The 18,426-nt window shown below is 39.5% G+C and overlaps 1 protein-coding gene across 2 annotated transcripts in view; it reads left to right on the top strand.

Annotated features, from left to right (window-relative positions):
- The window catches only part of SMG1 (SMG1 nonsense mediated mRNA decay associated PI3K related kinase), a 99,144-nt gene that overhangs the window by 64,519 nt on the left and 16,199 nt on the right, over positions 1 to 18,426 (top strand). For both annotated transcript variants that reach the window (XM_040257017.1, XM_040257008.1), the window contains 18 exons: positions 485 to 702; positions 989 to 1,143; positions 2,639 to 2,861; positions 5,109 to 5,355; positions 5,771 to 6,000; positions 6,756 to 7,004; positions 7,496 to 7,634; positions 7,718 to 7,827; positions 7,951 to 8,169; positions 8,870 to 9,060; positions 10,536 to 10,708; positions 10,844 to 11,123; positions 11,872 to 12,144; positions 12,376 to 12,610; positions 12,773 to 12,999; positions 15,447 to 15,597; positions 15,705 to 15,894; positions 16,070 to 16,539. In XM_040257017.1, the coding sequence (XP_040112951.1) occupies positions 485 to 702; positions 989 to 1,143; positions 2,639 to 2,861; positions 5,109 to 5,355; positions 5,771 to 6,000; positions 6,756 to 7,004; positions 7,496 to 7,634; positions 7,718 to 7,827; positions 7,951 to 8,169; positions 8,870 to 9,060; positions 10,536 to 10,708; positions 10,844 to 11,123; positions 11,872 to 12,144; positions 12,376 to 12,610; positions 12,773 to 12,999; positions 15,447 to 15,597; positions 15,705 to 15,894; positions 16,070 to 16,539 (3,980 nt within the window). The remainder of the gene's footprint in view (positions 1 to 484; positions 703 to 988; positions 1,144 to 2,638; positions 2,862 to 5,108; positions 5,356 to 5,770; positions 6,001 to 6,755; positions 7,005 to 7,495; positions 7,635 to 7,717; positions 7,828 to 7,950; positions 8,170 to 8,869; positions 9,061 to 10,535; positions 10,709 to 10,843; positions 11,124 to 11,871; positions 12,145 to 12,375; positions 12,611 to 12,772; positions 13,000 to 15,446; positions 15,598 to 15,704; positions 15,895 to 16,069; positions 16,540 to 18,426) is intronic.

The following is an 18,426-nucleotide window of genomic DNA, read 5'->3' as shown; positions in this document are numbered from 1 at the left end:
TAAGAGCTTGTGATTTTTTTTTTTTCCAACAATAATAATAGTACCAATGGTAATACCATTTATTGAGTGAATAGCTACCATGTCGGACAGTAGGATGTGTGCTTTACACTATATCTTCAGTCTCAAAATAACTTGCCATGGCTTGGGGAAACTGAATCACTCTCAGTTCACTGAGCTGATTTAACTGGCAGATAAGGATTGAAACCAAGTTCTGTACTCTGGTTGGGTAAACACTTTATTTGTTGAGACTCATCTGTTATCATTCCCCCCATTTATCTTTTATTAGCTTATAATATTAATAAGTATGGAAGCTCAACTTGTAAAAAGGTGTAATATCCATGATCCTTGGTCAACTTAGTGTACATGTGCAAGATAAGTTAAAATGAGTGCTCTGGAATCAAATACATTAGAGATGTTTTCCCTAACTCAACGTATGCACATGAGAGAAACAGCCAATGTATACCTTTCTCCCATTTCATTATAGGAAATAAATTTTCCTCTGCAATTCCAACTTTACTTGGCAATATTCAAGGAGAAGAACTGCTGGTTTCTGAATGTGAAGGAGGAAGTCCTCCTGCTTCTCAAGATAGCAATAAGGATGAGCCTAAAAGTGGGCTGAATGAGGACCAAGCCATGATGCAGGACTGCTACAGCAAAATCGTAGATAAGCTGTCCTCGGCAAACCCAACTATGGTGTTACAGGTACAGAACAGCTCGTGTGTTTTAAAATAAGTTTTATTATAACCACTCCCCTCTCCTCCCAGAAAAACCCACCTGAAAACAAAACCCCTAAAGTTTATGGAAATTATAGTTAAGGAACAAAGCTTTTAAAATAATCAAAATTGGTTTTATAAACCTGTACTGATAGAGGTTCTGTAATTGGATAATGAACAAAAGGTGCACCCATTTCACTTGAAGTTTGCGGTGTTAGCAGAACTGTGCTGTGTAGACTTACAGACGAGCATGTCTGGATGTGCTGTGTGTGCAGGTTCAGATGCTGGTGGCCGAGCTGCGTAGGGTCACTGTCCTCTGGGATGAGCTCTGGTTGGGAGTTCTGTTACAGCAGCACATGTATGTCCTGAGACGGATTCAGCAGTTGGAAGACGAGGTGAAGAGAGTCCAGAACAACAACACCTTACGCAAGTATGTTTTTATCAACTTACACTTCAAAAACATAGCTGCCCCTTTTTATTAATGTAAAATACATATAAAGTTTGCCATTTTAACCAGTTTTAAGTGTACAATTCAGTTGCAGCAAGTACATTTACAGTGTTGTGTCCAGTTCCAGAACTTATCCATCCTCCCGAACAGCAGCTCTGTACCCATTTAATAGTACTTCCCCATCCTCCCCTAACCTCAGCCCCTGCTCACCACTTGTCTACTTCCTGTCTGTAAGAATTTGACTATTCTGAGGACCTTGTGTGACTGGAAACATACAGTATTTGTCATTTTTTATCTGGTTTGTTTCACTTACCATGTTTTGAAGGTTCATTCCATGTTGTAGCATGTGTCAGAATTTCCTTCCTTTTTATTGCTGAATCACATTCCATTGTATGGATGTGGGTGTGTGTGCGTGTGCGCTAAGTCGTTTCAGTCCTGATCAACTCTTTGAGACCCTGTGGACTGTAGCCCATCAGGCTCTTCTGTCCATGGGATTCTTCAGGCAAAAATACTGGAATGGGTTGCCATGCCCTCTTCCAGGGGATCTTAATGACCCACAGATCAAACCTGCATCTCTCATGTCTTCTGCATTGGCAGGGGGCTTCTTTACCACATTTTATTCATGCACTCTTCTGTCAGTGGACACTTGAGTTGCCCCTATCTTCTAGCTCTTGTAACCAATGCTTCTATCAGTATTGGTTTACAAGTATCTAAGTCCCTGCTTTTAATTATTTTGTGTGTGAGCCAGTGAATTTGCTGTGTCTTATGGTAATTCTGTGTTTAACTTGTAGAGGAACTCTGGTAAACTATGCACCAGGATTTCAGTTTCTCCATATCCTCGCCACATTTATTGTTTTCTGTCTTACTGATAGTGACATCCTAATGGGTGTGGAATGGTATCTTTTCATGTCTTATTGACTATTTGTATATCTCCTTTGTCTGTTTGAATCTTTTGCCCATTTTTGAATTGGGTTGTTTTATTGTTGTTGGAATTTTAGGAGCTCTCTAAATATTCTGGATTTTAATCCCTTTATCAGAATTTATTAATTTGCAAATATTTTTTCCTATGTTGTGTATTTTTCACTCTTGAATGAAGATGTCTTTTGATGCACAGAAATTTTTAGTTTTGATGTAACCTAGTTATCTGTTTTTTCTTCTGTTTTCTTGTAAGAGTTTTAAATGAAGTCTTAGCTTTTATGTTAAGGTCTTTGATCCATTTGACTTTTTTTTTGCATGTTAGTATCAGGTAACTCTCCAGCTTCATTCTTTTGTAAGTAGATATCCAGCTTTCCTAGCACCATTTGTTAAAAGGAGAAGCTGTGTCTTTTATATGCTGGATTTTTTACAGTGCTGTTGTGGTCAGTTACTTTGCAAACATTTTAGTAATTTATTTTGATTATTCTTTTATGCTTTTACTTATACTTGACAATTTAAATTATTTCCTGTTTGTATTGAACTCTTATGTCTTTCTGGTCAGAGAAGAGAAAATTGCAATCATGCGTGAGAAACACACAGCTTTGATGAAGCCCATCGTGTTTGCTTTGGAGCATGTTAGGAGCATCACAGCGGCCCCTGCAGAAACACCTCATGAAAAGTGGTTTCAAGATAACTATGGTGATGCAATTGAAAATGCTCTAGAAAAGCTGAAAACACCGTCAAACCCTGCAAAGCCTGGAAGCAGCTGGATTCCGTTTAAAGAGGTATAGAAAAATCTCAAGAATGCTACTGAAATGGGAAATTCCGAGAGATAAAAAACTTAAGTGGTCTCTTTTTACTTAGAACACAGAGAGAAGACTTTCTAAGCCCATGGAATACAGCCAGAGTTCAGTTGCTATAAAGAATATAGAGAAAGGTGTTTTTTTCATTTTTGAGAATTTGAGGTTGAGTGGTCCTAGGGTGGCATCTACTGAGGGTTCCCATCAAGGAAGAATATACTTTAAGGTGTTAGACAGGGAAGGGGCTTGACTGTCTGCTGTATTCTTCTCATAAAAGATTAACAAATTTAATCTTGTACCTATGTAGTTTTTCTTAATGGAGGGGTATTCAGTATTTCTAACAGACAAAATATTCACATATAACAGCATCAATTTTTATAAGTAATTTTTTTGACAGCAGTTCTGCATAGGCTGTTTGAAGAATGATTAGTATGTTTAAATATTTGAGAATCCTTATCTTTCATGATTTGAGCCACTTAATTCTGTATTTGGTTTGCATCTGTTTTAGCAATAGCACCATTAGTTGGGGGATCCTATTTATTACCTTGTATCTTTTTCTTATCCCTTCTTTCTCTGTTCCATTCCTATATTGATCTTAACTGATTTCCTTACTTCACTAATGAAAAAAAACTGTTAAAAGCTACAGTGTAGAGACAAAGTACACCTGACTTTAAGGAGAAAATGTGAAGCAAGAGGAAATGCTTTAGGAGCTCAAGACAAGCGCACTGACGTGAAGGATGAAGTTTATTTGTGTGGCCTAGCCAGAACTTGTTTTCCTCATGTTCCAGCAGTAATTTCTTGCTTTGCGTTCTTCTCAGTAAGTCAACCAAGAAACCCAGAGAAGATGGGAAGAATACTTTTTTTTATTTGGCCACACTGCTTGGCTTGTGGGATCTCAGTTCCCCAATCAGGGGTCCTGCCTGTGCCCTCTGCAGTGGAGTCTTAACCATTGGACGTCCCAGGAAGTCCCACTTTTAAAAAATTGATATATAGTTGATTTACAATGTTGTATTAACTTCAGGTGTATAGCAAAGTGACTTTTTAAATATATATATATTTTCATATTCTTGTCCATTGTGGTTTATCACAGGTTATTGAGTATAATTCCTTGTGCTATACAGTAGTTCCTTGTTTATCCATCCTATATATGCTAGTTTGCATCTGCTAATCCTGATCCTTCCCTCTCCTGCACTCCTCCCATAGGGAATATTTTTTAAAAAAACCCTCTGTGTGTGTGTGTGTGTGAGAAATAAGTCATAGAGAAAAATTTTTGAAGTACTGTGTCCCTCCATAATTATATCTTCCTCTCCACAACCACTGCTCTGAATTTTGAATTAATCCTTATTTACTTAAAATAGTGTTTTTGGATACATTTCTAATGGTATAGTTTAGCCTCTCCTGTTTTTGAATCTTATAAATGAGATTATATTTTATGTGTACATATGTGTTGTACCACTTCCATAAATGATTCATCAGCATTAGGTTTTTGCTTTTGTTTTTTTAAAATAATTCATCCGTATTTTGTATACAGCTGAACATGAATAGATTATTGAACAGTACCACAGGTTATCTTTTGTCCCATCAGTGAATACTTGAGGTGTTTCCAGTTACCTTTTTCCTTTTACGAACAAATGTGGCTAAGGATTGATTAAAAATTTTCACGTGAAAGCAGAGCCCAGAGTTCATGAATTCTGGTGTAGATTATTGAGTTAAGTAGGGATACAGCTATACATGATCCTCTTTCTGTGAGTTATTAGAAAAATTGTGTGTTTTCTGCATACTTCAAATAGTTCGAGCTCTAAATTATTACTAAATTTTCAGATGGCTTTCTTAAAGGTGTGTGCCACCTTTAAGTTACCTGCCAATAACTCTTTATATCTTTTGTTCTGTTGCTAGGACTGAACTGATCTGTTTGGGTGTTGATTGGACATAGCTTAACATTGGGAAATTAGTTTGCTACAAGTCTTGAACTTTGTGATCACAGCAGTGATTGTTTTTTCATCTGCTGTGATTTCATTGCTTATTTGGGAGAGGTCTGAACAAAGTAGAAATCACCAAGAGCATATCAGCACATCGGTGTTTCCCTTCCTAGGAAGGCCCAAATATGTAACAGCAAATTAAATGAACTAGACAAGAGGTGTTTGTATTTTAAGTTTATCTTTAAGCCGGATTAAATGTAGAGAAAAGTAAGAGTGGTAATGATTATGTAAACTTTTCCTGTCTTAAATATAGATAATGCTGAGTTTGCAACAGAGAGCACAGAAACGTGCAAGTTACATCTTGCGTCTTGAAGAAATCAGCCCTTGGCTGGCTGCCATGACTAACACTGAAATTGCTCTTCCTGGAGAGGTCTCAGCCAGGGACACCGTCACAATCCACAGTGTTGGTGGAACCATCACAATCTTACCTACTAAAACCAAGCCAAAGAAACTTCTCTTTCTAGGATCAGATGGAAAGAGCTATCCTTATCTTTTCAAAGGTGGGATTTAAAAGAGCATTAATCTGATTATTAATGTTTTAATGCTGTGTGTGTGTGTGTGTGTGTGTGCGCTGTTTAGGTGAATTTCTGTATGTCATGAATAGCCTGGAGTATCATGTATTTTGATGGAAGTTGTTGGAAGCTGTGTAGTGTGATTTTCTGTTGTTTCTTCTGTTCTTGCTTATGAATTTATACAAGCTGGGCAACTGAGATACAGCTAATAATGCTGTATCTAATACCTTGTGACTGAATAGAATGTTCTTTAATGCTGTCATTATGCCCTTTTGACTGTCAGTTCTTGACTGCTATTGCTAATTGAGAGGGACACGAAAAAGTGGTATGTTTCCAGTCCCATTCCATTGCACTTCACCCTATTTGGTTATCTGTCCTAACTACTTTAATTTTGTTTCCATAGGATTGGAGGATTTACATCTGGATGAGAGAATAATGCAATTTCTGTCTATTGTAAATACCATGTTTGCAACAATCAATCGACAGGAAACACCTCGTTTCCATGCTCGACACTATTCTGTAACACCACTGGGAACTCGGTCAGGCCTAATCCAGTGGGTGGATGGAGCCACGCCCTTATTCGGTCTTTACAAACGATGGCAACAACGGGAAGCTGCCTTGCAAGCGCAAAAGGTTGATTCAAATTAAAATATGTACTTTTATTTGAATGCTGGCAAAAGGTTGATTCAAATTAAAATATGTACTTTTATTTGAATGCTGATAAACAAGTATATGTATTAGTTTGTTCTCTGTTACATGTGAAATAAGTCTAGGCTTACTGCCCTTGAGCATTTTTTCAACTTTATGAGAGTTAAGGAATAAACATAACTTTATTAAACAGTCACAATTTTAAGTTCCAACATCTAGACAAATAAAATGATTCTAAGTAGGATAGGTATGAGAAGGAGCAAGAGTTTGAACAAAGGAGACAGTAGAACAATTGCTGAAGGGTAGATCTCTGGAATTAGGAAAGGGTCATCTAAATTTTTGTCTAAGGTCTTCTTGAATATGTGTTGTTAATTTTGTATTATGTTGTATTATGATTAAGTCATATTGGTGAAGAATGAAATACGTGCATAAATGAATGATAAATTTTTTAAACAGAATTATATGTTATAAAGAAAAGTGGAACTTGGATGTTGAGCTTGAATTGAACCTCAAGAAAATATAACAGTAAACCAAGTTCTCAGTAAAGTGATAATAACCTAATTAAGAAAAAGATAACATAGATTGCAGTCCAAAAGAATTGGCTATTTGATATGTGAGATTTACCTAGCTAGGTAGAGAATGCTGCTGAAAAACCAATTTTTAAAATACTACTTTATATTCAAGGTAATCTTTATCCTTGTTTAAGCAAAGTTAATCTTGTCTTAAAAATTTTTTCAAAGGCCCAAGATTCCTACCAAACTCCTCAGAATCCTGGAATCGTACCCCGTCCTAGTGAACTTTATTATAGTAAAATTGGTCCTGCTTTGAAAGCAGTTGGGCTTAGTCTGGATGTGTCCCGCCGGGATTGGCCCCTTCATGTGATGAAGGCAGTGTTAGAAGAGTTAATGGAGGCCACACCCCCAAATCTCCTCGCTAAAGAGCTTTGGTCATCATGCGCCACCCCTGATGAGTGGTGGAGAGTCACACAGGTATGTGTTTTATTCCAGGCTGCCATCAGTATTATTCTTTGCCTGCGTCCTGTCTTGTCTTGTTCACCCTCTTCCTGCAGCCCCTCTAGAATTGGTAGTTTGAGACCTGCATTTGAATCTTACGTTACATTTATTTTTATGAGGCATGGCCATGACTGTATGAAGGCAGAATGAAGGGGATTATGGATGAAATGAAAAGTGGAATAAAAACTTTAGAAAGGGAAAAACTAGAGAGACTGAAGAATAGTTGTTTTTTAAAAAGTCCTGCATTCTGTTGATGATTAAGTGGAACCAACAAGGACCTCAGTGTTGCATGCTGCTGCTCACTGCAGTCTGTGATCACATGCAGCATCCCTGAAGAGCGCTAGCTATTTATTTGGAAATAAGGGAGTAGGATTGTGGAGTCTTGTAAATTGTAGAGAATCAAGACCATGTTGGAAGGAAATTTGCTAATAATGCCTAACTTGCCCCCCCTACCCCTTCTTCTTTAGTCTTATGCCAGATCTACTGCAGTCATGTCTATGGTCGGATACATAATTGGCCTTGGAGATAGACATCTGGATAATGTTCTCATAGATATGACGACTGGAGAGGTTGTTCACATTGATTACAATGTTTGCTTTGAAAAAGGTAAAATTAAAGTGGACTTTTTATATAAAGGGTCGAATATATTTTGGTGAAAGGACAAAAATATAATGATTTGTCTTTTCAAGGTAAAAGCCTTAGAGTTCCTGAGAAAGTACCTTTTCGAATGACACAGAACATTGAAACAGCACTGGGTGTAACTGGAGTAGAAGGTGTTTTTAGGCTGTCATGTGAGCAGGTGTGTGGTTTTCTCTTACACCTCTTACTGTACCTGGTAAATTAACAAGTCCTTTGGAATGAAAAACTACATTTTAATGAGGAAGCTTGTGGCAAAACTTAATTAAAAGTTTTCTGAAAACAGGTTCTACACATTATGCGGCGTGGCAGGGAGACTCTGCTGACGCTGCTAGAGGCCTTTGTGTATGACCCCCTGGTGGACTGGACAGCTGGGGGCGAGGCTGGGTTTGCTGGTGCTGTCTATGGTGGAGGGGGCCAGCAGGCTGAGAGCAAGCAGAGCAAGAGAGAGATGGAACGAGAGATCACTCGCAGCCTTTTTTCTTCGAGAGTAGCTGAAATTAAGGTGAGGCCAGTAATAATAAGTCATTTTCCCTTTTTTGTTAATAGTTAACAAGGCCAGGGAATTCCTTGGTGGTCCAGTGGTTAAGACCTGGTACTTTCACTGCCAGGGCCTGGGTTCTAGCCCTCCTCAGGGAGCTAAGATCCTGCAAGTTGTGTAGTGCCACCAAAAAAAGGAAAAGGTTAACAGGTCCATAAAAAAAGTAAGACTGTCATGTATAATACTGAAATGGCCACCAAGTATGGCAGTTTGCTGTGATCGTTTGCTAAGAAATGCTCACATGAAAAGACACAGTCACACTCCCACATGGGAGGTGGGTTAATGATTTGAAAAATGTTATACCTTTTTTAGTAGACTGACTGTTTGCCAGTAACTATTTTAAGTGTTCTTTAACTGGATTGTCTCCTTGATTTTTACTGGATAGTCTCCTCCTCCACGGTAGCCAGTGGTGCTGATCTTGCTTTGTGTGGCATGGTGGTAACTGCATGTTATTGTGTATTGTGGAATTGAGTCTTCATTTATGGCCATGTGAATTGATTGCATTAGTTATCTTTATAAAAATGCGGGTGATCCACACTGGCTTTGTTGAGATTTAAGTATAATAGCATGTGCAGAACGTCCTTCTAACATGATCCTTTTGGCATACATCCTCATACCTCACAGTCGGCCTTATAAGAATATTCCTAATTATGTCTTTTTACAGGTGAACTGGTTTAAAAATAGAGATGAGATGCTGGTTGTACTTCCCAAGCTGGATAGCAGCTTAGATGAATACCTGAGCTTGCAAGAGCAACTAACAGATGTGGAGAAACTGCAGGGCAAACTGCTGGAAGAAATTGAGTTTCTAGAAGGAGCTGAAGGAGTGGATCATCCTTCTCATACTCTGCAACACAGGTTTGAAACAAGTGTTGAACTCTTAATTTATCTTTATTCCATTAAGGAGAAGTTTTGTATTTGTGTGAACATTATCACCTTGAATTAGAATTGTTGCAGCAACTCACACGAATAATCAAAGCTCTTGCAAGAACTGCAGTTTTTGAAGTATTAATAGAATTCACTTAAATTTTTAGCTTCATTGTATTTAGATGTTTGAGTTACTTTGGGAGATGGTGGACATAGTGGTTAGAACCATGAACTTGGATTCAGAAAACCTGGGGTTTGGTTTTTTTCCTCTGCAGTTTATGTCTGAATCCTTATTCATTTGTATGGTGGATTTTGTCCACATGGCCAAGTTTTTTTGAGCTTTGATCTAAGTGAGTGAACCTCGCACGGAGTGCGTGCCTGGCTCAGTGAAGGGTGGTTAAATGTGCAAGTGCCAGACACTGCAGGAGATGCTGAGATTACAGAGATCTGTCTTCTGGTCTCAGTCTTCCACACTTCAAATAACTCTGGTAAATGTGGTAGAATTTTGTTTAAAATGTTGTGAGTTAGGGGACTATCAGTTCAGTTTAGTCGCTCAGTTGTGTCCAACTCTTTGCGACCCCATGATCTGCAGCACGCCAGGCTTTCCTGTCCATCACCAACTCCCGGAGTTCACTCAGACTCACGCCCGTCGAGTCAGTGATGCCATCCAGCCATCTCATCCTCTGTTGTCCCCTTCTCCTCCTTCCCCCAATCCCTCCCAGCATCAGAGTCTTTTCCAATGAGTCAACTCTTCGCATGAGGTGGCCAAAGTACTGGAGCTTCAGCTTTAGCATCATTCCTTCCAAAGAAATCCCAGGGCTGATCTCCTTCAGAATGGACTGGTTGGATCTCCTCGTAGTCCAAGGGACTCTCAAGAGTCTTCTCCAACACCACAGTTCAGAAGCATCAATTCTTCAGTGCTCAGCCTTCTTCACAGTCCAACTCTCACATCCATACATGAGTACTGGAAAAACCATAGCCTTGACTAGATGGACCTTAGCTTTTGAATATACTATCTGGGTTGGTCATAACTTTTCTTCCAAGGAGTAAGCGTCTTTTAATTTCATGGCTTCAATCACCATCTGCAGTGATTTTGGAGCCCCCCAAAATAAAGTCTGACACTGTTTCCACAGTTTCCCCATCTATTTCCCATGAAGTGATGTGACCGGATGCCATGATCTTTGTTTTCTGAATGTTGAGCTTTAAGCCAACTTTTCCACTCTCCTCTTTGACTTTCATCAAGAGGCTTTTTAGTTCCTCTTCACTTTCTGCCATAAGGGTGGCATCGTCTGTATATCTGAGGTTATTGGGACTATAGCGTCACGAAAACCAGAGGAGGAAAGGACATTTGAGTGGTGTCCTCAAGATTAAAAAGGAGCTTACCAGGCAGTCCAAGTATGAGCAAAATGTACTTTTAGAGTGATGAAAATTCCCAGCAGTCAGTTAAAATTTTTTCCTTCCATTAGGTATTCTGAACACACTCAACTACAGACTCAGCAGAGAGCTGTTCAGGAAGCAATCCAGGTGAAGCTGAATGAATTTGAACAATGGATAACACACTATCAGGCTGCGTTCAGTAATTTGGAAGCGACACAGCTGGCCAGTTTGCTTCAAGAGATAAGCACACAGATGGACCTTGGTATGTTAGATGTACATGTTAGCATGTGAGTTTTGTTGTTATGTGTTTATGTGTGGAGTTCTGGTTTGTACTTCTTTCAGTGACTGCTGATTTGAAATGGCTTCACTGTAATGGATAATTATCTTTTACCAAAAGGTCCTCCCAGCTACGTGCCAGCAACAGCCTTTCTGCAGAATGCTGGCCAGGCCCACTTGATTAGCCAGTGTGAGCAGCTAGAGGGGGAGGTCGGCGCCCTCCTGCAGCAGAGGCGCTCGGTGCTGCGAGGCTGTCTGGAGCAGCTTCATCACTATGCAACTGTTGCTCTGCAGTATCCAAAGGCCATATTTCAGAAACATCGAATTGAGCAGTGGAAGACCTGGATGGAAGAGCTCATCTGTAATACCACAGTAGAACGCTGTCAGGAACTCTACAGGAAGTAAGTTGATCACTCTCGATTTTCTTTACTTCTCATTGGGACTGGAAGCAAAGTTGTCTTCACATTTTCAATTGCATAGTGTTTCATTTTCTAAAAGAAATGATTGATAGATGGAATTTGAATGGAGTCACTTTCTTATGGTTTTAAGAGAGTTTAAACCCTTTGTTTCGGAAAAGGCAATGGCACCCCACTCCAGTACTCTTGCCTGGAAAATCCCATGGATGGAGGAGCCTGGTAGGCTGCAGTCTGTGGGGTCGCTAAGAGTCAGACATGACTAAGCGACTTCACTTTGACTTTTCACTTTCATGCATTGGAGAAGGAAATGGCAACCCACTCTAGTATTCTTCCCTGGAGAATCCCAGGGATGGGGGAGCCTGCTGGGCTGCCATCTATGGGGTCACACAGAGTCGGACACAACTGAAGTGACTTAGCAGCAGCAGCAGCAAACTCTTATTTTCCTTTATAAGACAGTGTTTTCTGTAATTAGTTAAAAATGTATCTCACTCTTAGATAAAATGTATCTAAGAGTGGTGGGATCAGGTAAAGAGAGCTGAATTCACCTGTTGATTTTGTCACTCAAATAATTTTTAGAAGTTACTTTTGCTCTTGAGATTTTCTCTGTAAAATGGAAATAATGATTTCTGCTCTTTAAAGTTTTGAGTATCAAATACAGTAGTCAGTCTTGTCTTTTTTAGTATTTTGTAAGGTGTGAACTCTATTTTCAAGCACCTCTTTCTCTTTTTTAAAGATATGAAATTCAGTATGCGCCCCAGCCACCCCCAACAGTGTGTCAGTTCATCACGGCCACTGAGATGACCCTGCAGCGGTACGCAGCAGACATCAACAGCCGACTTATTAGACAGGTGGAACGCTTGAAACAGGAAGCTGTCACTGTACCTGTTTGTGAAGATCAGTTGAAAGAAATTGAACGTTGTATCAAAGTTTTCCTTCACGAGAATGGAGAGGAAGGATCTTTGAGTCTAGCAAGTGTTATTATTTCTGCCCTTTGTACTCTCACAAGGTGAGTTAGCTGACATATCATTGTGACTGTTTGATTGTTCTGCAAACATTGGTGCTTATAGAGACTTCATGTGGTTTTTGTTTGATCCCAAAATTAAGGTATCCTTGTACTTTCTGTTAGTCTTGCCCAATGTAAGACTGCTTTATTTTCTTTTTCTCCTGGATTTTGAGGTATCCTATTTGTGTGGGTTCCACTAAGTCGTTTCACTGTACAAATATTTATCTCATTCAGGCGTAACCTAATGATGGAAGGTGCAGCGTCGAGTGCTGGAGAGCAGCTGGTTGATCTGACTTCTCGGGATGGAGCCTGGTTCTTGGAGGAGCTCTGCAGTATGAGCGGAAATGTCACATGCCTGGTTCAGCTACTGAAGCAGTGTCATTTAGTGCCACAAGACTTAGACATTCCTAACCCCATGGAAGCATCTGAGGCTGTTCATTTGGCTAATGGTGTATACATCTCACTTCAGGTGAGCACTTCTAAATTAGCTTAAATTTTGTAAGTTTGTTTTAAATGTTGAGTGTTGTATTTTTCATCTCTGGTTCTGAAAAGCAGTTTGACTTCCTCAAGCTTTAATGTTGCTTTATATAAACTCAGAAAGCATTAAAATAGGTTTCTCACATATTTACAGGAATTAAATTCAAATTTCCGGCAAATCATATTTCCAGAAGCACTGAGATGTTTAATGAAAGGAGAATACACATTAGAAAGTATGCTTCATGAGCTGGACAGTCTTATTGAGCAGACAACTGATGGTGTTCCTCTGCAGACTCTAGTTGAATCTCTTCAAGCATATTTAAGAAATGCAGCTATGGGACTTGAGGAAGAAACACATGCTCATTACATCGATGTTGCCAGGCAAGTGAATGCTAAGCTGTGCTGTTTTCTTGTGAAAGAGTTGGGAAGGCAGATACGTTTTAAGTTCTATCTATCTTTGGCTGTGCTGGGTCTTAATTGCTGCCCAGGCTTGTCTCTGGTTGTGGCGCAGGGGCTGTTGTGTAGTTGCAGTGGCTCCAGCTTTTCATTGCAGTGGCTTCCCTTGTGGGGCCTGGGCTCTAGGGCACATGGGCTTCAGTAGTGGTGGCTTGTAGGCTCAGCAGTTGCAGTTCCTGGGCTCTGGAGCACAGGCTCAATAGTTGTGGTGCACGGGTGTAGTTGCTCCACAGATTTTCCCAGATCAGGCATGCAGCCCATATCTCCTTTATTAGCAGGTGGATTCCTTACCACTGAGCCACTGGGGAAGCCTCAGTAATATCTTTTTAAAAAAACTTTCATTTGGGGGAATTCCTTGGTAGTGGTTAGGATTCTGTACTTGGAAAGGGTGCATGTTCAGTCCCTGGTAGATTCTGCAGGCTGTATGGCATAGCTAAAACAAACAAAACCAAAACAACATTTCCCGTCCCAACGGGGGGGGCCCCCCCCCCAAAAAAAAGCAAAAAAACTCCCTTTTATTTGGAAATAATTATAGATTCATAGAAAGTTGTATTTTTTAAAAAAACATTGTTTGGGGATGTCTTATGTAGCCTTCACCCCTCCTTCAGTGTAGCATGTTGCATACCTGTGGTACAGTAGCAACACCATGAAATTGACTTTGGTACAGTCCCACAGAGCTTATTCAGGTTTCACCAGTTACATGTGTACTCGTGTGTGTGTGTGTGGTTTTATTACATACACATATGTATTCTTTAAGGGCTGTAGTTTTTACCATACTTGTGCTCACACACAAGGTGGAATGTGGTATTTTTTAAGCCAGCACTTGGAATTCAGTGGGAGCATCTGTGCCAGTTTACTTTACTAATGGAGTATACACGTCACTTCAGGTCAACACTTGTTAGCTTAAGTTTTATAAGTTTGTTTTAGGTATTGAACTTTATATTTCTCAGCTCTTAAATCTAGGAAAACAATTTGAAACATGTAGAGCTTGAACAGTTTCTTCAGCCATACAGTATACCCAAAGCTAAACCCTAAGCCCCTTTGTCCCTTGTGATTCAGGGCCTCTTTCATTGGCATTCTGTCCAGTTACTGTCAGAAAATATAATAGAGAGAGTCGCAATGAATTGACCCACCATACTTCCTCCCATGGGAAAATTACAAGATATAAGAAAGCAGAGAGAACAGTATAATGAACCCCCATTTTACCACCTTCAGTAATTATCTGCACTGTGATTAATCCTGCCCCCCCCCCCCCCGCACCCCCTTTTTTTTTTGCTTCCGGTTAATCTTGTTTAAATTGAACTGCTCTGGTTACTTTGAAGCAAATACCTTTTTATTTTTAAACTGCAGGAGAAATGTATATCTAAAATGTAGACTTATTTTCTTAAGAGGCCCTTATTTCATAAGAAACAGTAACAACTCTTTAATGATTTCTTTTATCCTACATTCAAAATTTTCCTATTTTCTCATGTTTCTTTTAGTTTTATCATAAAATTTAAAAAACAAGTGTAATTAGTATAGCATAAACATTTGTCAGCTAAATAATGAGATTATTTGTGCAAGAGCTTTATCATAAAGTTCCTAGCATTATTTTAAAAGTTAGATGCTAGGTCTGTACATTTTTCTTTCTCACAAAAGTTCAGCCCTTACTTTCCCTTGATGTCTAATCTAGATCCCCTTTACTCTCAAAGGGAGGGATGTTTACTTCCATGTATGCACTGCGTGACAGACTTCATGTTTGATTCTGCTACAGCCTGAATATATCTTGTGTTAGAGAAACTTTCTGGTAATCTAAATGAAAATTTTATACCATTATATAGCTCTTTTTCTTTTATAAATTTCTCTGATAGCCTAAACTTACATAAAATGTTTAACATGGTGCTTGCATAAACTTACATTAACACTATGCAAGTCTTAAGTTAATTATAATGTGAGAGCAAATTTCTCAAGACCTACCTTCAAACTGCATTATTCAAAACTCAGCATGCCAAAAAGGATAGCTATTTCCATTCACTGTCTGTAGCTCACTCTGTCATGTGACAGTAGCGTGAAGATACTTGAGAACTTTTGCTAGGTCCACCACCTTTAGAATTGCGTGCCTCTTGATTTTGTTTTTAATATTGGAAGTGTAGATTATTTTATGTTCTGTATATAAAGAGATACTGTAATATTTTACATAGTTCTTTTAAAATTGTCATAACTTCAGTTTGCATAAAATTTAATCACATGAACAATCGCTAATAACACTTCCTTCATAAAAAGACTTTTTCCTAGACTCAGCATACTAGCTGTAAGGCTTGTTGATCTTAACGTTTCCCCCCAAATATATTACTGTTTAGGAATGGTTTTAACTCCTTTTTCTTTCCCTCTAGAATGCTTCATGCTCAGTATGGTGAATTAATCCAACCAAGAAATGGTTCAGTTGATGAAACACCAAAAATGTCAGCTGGCCAGATGCTTTTGGTAGCATTTGATGGCATGTTTGCCCAAGTTGAGACTGCTTTTGGCTTATTGGTTGAAAAGGTAAATAGTTGACCTGGTTTGATGAATAATACATGTGTAGTAAAGTAGTTGTTCGGTGTTTGAAGAGTGGAGAAATAAATGAACTTTCTTTTCTTTCATTTACATAGCTAAATAAGATGGAAATTCCTATAGCTTGGCGAAAGATTGACATTATACGGGAAGCCAGGAGCACTCAGGTCAATTTTTTTGATGATGATAATCACCGACAGGTGCTGGAAGAGATCTTCTTTCTAAAACGACTACAGACAATTAAGGAGTTCTTTCGGCTCTGTGGTACCTTTTCTAAAACTTTGTCAGGTAATATGTCACACTTAAGCCAGATTTGTACTTTGGAGGGAAATGGGATACAGCAGGCTTAATTTAACTGTAAATTAAAATCTTAAGTTCATACAAGTCTTCAAATTCTTAAAGTAGCATTATCACTTTATTTTAGTATTGTATGAAATACTTAAAGAAAAATTTCCTTTTTTAGGATCAAGTTCACTTGAAGATCAGAATACTGTAAATGGGCCTGTACAGATTGTCAACGTGAAAACCCTTTTTAGAAACTCTTGTTTCAGTGAAGACCAGATGGCCAAACCAATAAAGGCATTCACAGCTGACTTTGTGCGGCAGCTCCTGATTGGACTCCCGAACCAAGCCCTGGGCCTCACACTGTGCAGCTTCATCAGTGCTCTAGGGGTAGACATCATTGCACAGGTGGAGGCAAAGGATTTTGGTGCTGAAAGCAAAGTTTCTGTTGACGATCTGTGTAAGAAGGCAGTGGAGCACAACATCCAGATCGGGAAGTTCTCTCAGCTGGTCATGAACAGGGCGACTGTGCTGGCGAGCTCCTACGACACTGCCTGGAAGAAGCATGACTTGGTGCGCAGGCTGGAAACCAGCATCGCCTCCTGCAAGACAAGCCTGCAGCGCGTCCAGCTGCACATTGCCATGTTTCAGGTAAGTGTTTCCCTTCATAAAGGGGTACGCCGGGAGATTACTATAGAACAATAAAAAGAAGAGAACATTTTAAACTTCTCAAATTGTGCCAACCTGGAACAAACACAGCTTTAACATTTCTGTAACATTTCTCGTTTACGGAGTTGTGATCATTTTATGTTTATAGTTTGTGTCCTTTTAATTAGTTTCCATCAGTGTTTTATGATTATGTTAGTGTTATCATTAAATATTATTTGTAAATGTAATTTCTTTTTCTTTCAATTGGAGTATAATTGCTTTACAGCGTTGTGTTCATTTTTGCTGTACAACAGTGAATTAGCTGTGCATATAAATATATCCCCTCCCTATTGAGCCTCCCTGTCCCCCACCCTGTATATGTAATTTCTAACAATTGAATTTATTTGTTCAGTTCAGTTGCTCAGTTGTGTCTGACTCTTTGCGACCCCATGAATCGCAGCACACCAGGCTTCCCTGTCCATCACCAACTCCTGGAGTTTACTCAAACTCATGTCCATCAAGTCGGTGATGCCATCTAGCCATCTCATCCTCTGTCGTCCCCTTCTCCTCCTGCCCCCAATCCCTCCCAGCATCAGTCTTTTCCAATGAGTCAGCTCTTCACATGAGGTGGCCAAAGTCCTGGAGTTTCAGCTTTAGCATCTTTCCTTCCAAAGAAATCCCAGGGCTGATCTCCTTCAGAATGGACTGGTTGGATCTCCTTGCAGTCCAAGGGACTCTCAAGAGTCTTCAACACCACAGTTCAAAAGCATCAGTTCTTCGGTGCTCAGCCTTCTTCACAGTCCAACTCTCACATCCATACATGACCACTGGAAAAGCCATAGCCTTGACTAGACGGACCTTTGTCGGCAAAGTAATGTCTCTGCTTTTCAATATGCTATCTAGGTTGGTCATAACTTTTCTTCCAAGGAGTAAGCGTCTTTTAATTTCATGGCTGCAGTCACCATCTGCAGTGATTTTGGAGCCCCCAAAATAAAGTCTGACACTGTTTCCACTGTTTCTGCATCTATTTCCCATGGAGTGATGGGACCGGATGCCATGATCTTCGTTTTCTGAATGTTGAGCTTTAAGCCAACTTTTTCATTCTCCTCTTTTACTTCCATCAAGAGGCTTTTGAGTTCCTCTTCACTTTCTGCCATAAGGGTGGTGTCATCTGCATATCTGAGGTTATTGATATTTCTCCCTGCAATCTTGATTCCAGCTTGTGCTTCTTCCAGCCCAACGTTTCTCATGATGTACTTTCCATAGAAGTTAAATAAGCAGGGTGACAATATACAGCCTTGACATACTCCTTTTCCTATTTGGAACCAGTCTGTTGTTCCATGTCCAGTTCTAACTGTTGCTTCCTGACCTGCATATGGGTTTCTCAAGAGGTGGGTCAGGTGGTCTGGTATTTCCCATCTCTTTCAGAATTTTCCACAGTTTATTGTGATCCACACAGCAAAGGCCTTGGCATAAAGCAGAAATAGATGTTTTTCTGGAACTCTCTTGCTTTTTCCATGATCCAGCGGATGTTGGCAGTTTGATCATATTCCTTGTGTACTGGCTAACTTAATTATTTCCAAAGTGACATCTGTTCCCTGAATCTCTAAGCTCTCTGTATACATCCTGTCATCATTTGGGAACTGTTTTTAAGAAGCCCGTTTTTATCCTTGTTTGTTTCGGGGCAGTACAGGCTTTGGGAGTGAGATAGATTTGGATTTGGGTATATGAACTTACCTTTAACCTCCCTTAAGATATGATTTCCTTACCTGTAGAATGGGGACAGTACTCTCTAAAAGGTTGATGACTGTGTGGATTAAAAATGATGATCTGGGACTTCGCTGGTGACACAGTGGATAAGAATCCACCTGCTAATGCAGGGAACATGGA

The sequence above is a fragment of the Oryx dammah genome, unplaced genomic scaffold (assembly GCF_014754425.2).
Source record: "Oryx dammah isolate SB20612 unplaced genomic scaffold, SCBI_Odam_1.1 HiC_scaffold_2, whole genome shotgun sequence".
Taxonomy (NCBI): Eukaryota; Metazoa; Chordata; class Mammalia; order Artiodactyla; family Bovidae; genus Oryx; species Oryx dammah.
This window is presented reverse-complemented; position numbering and strand designations above follow the sequence as displayed.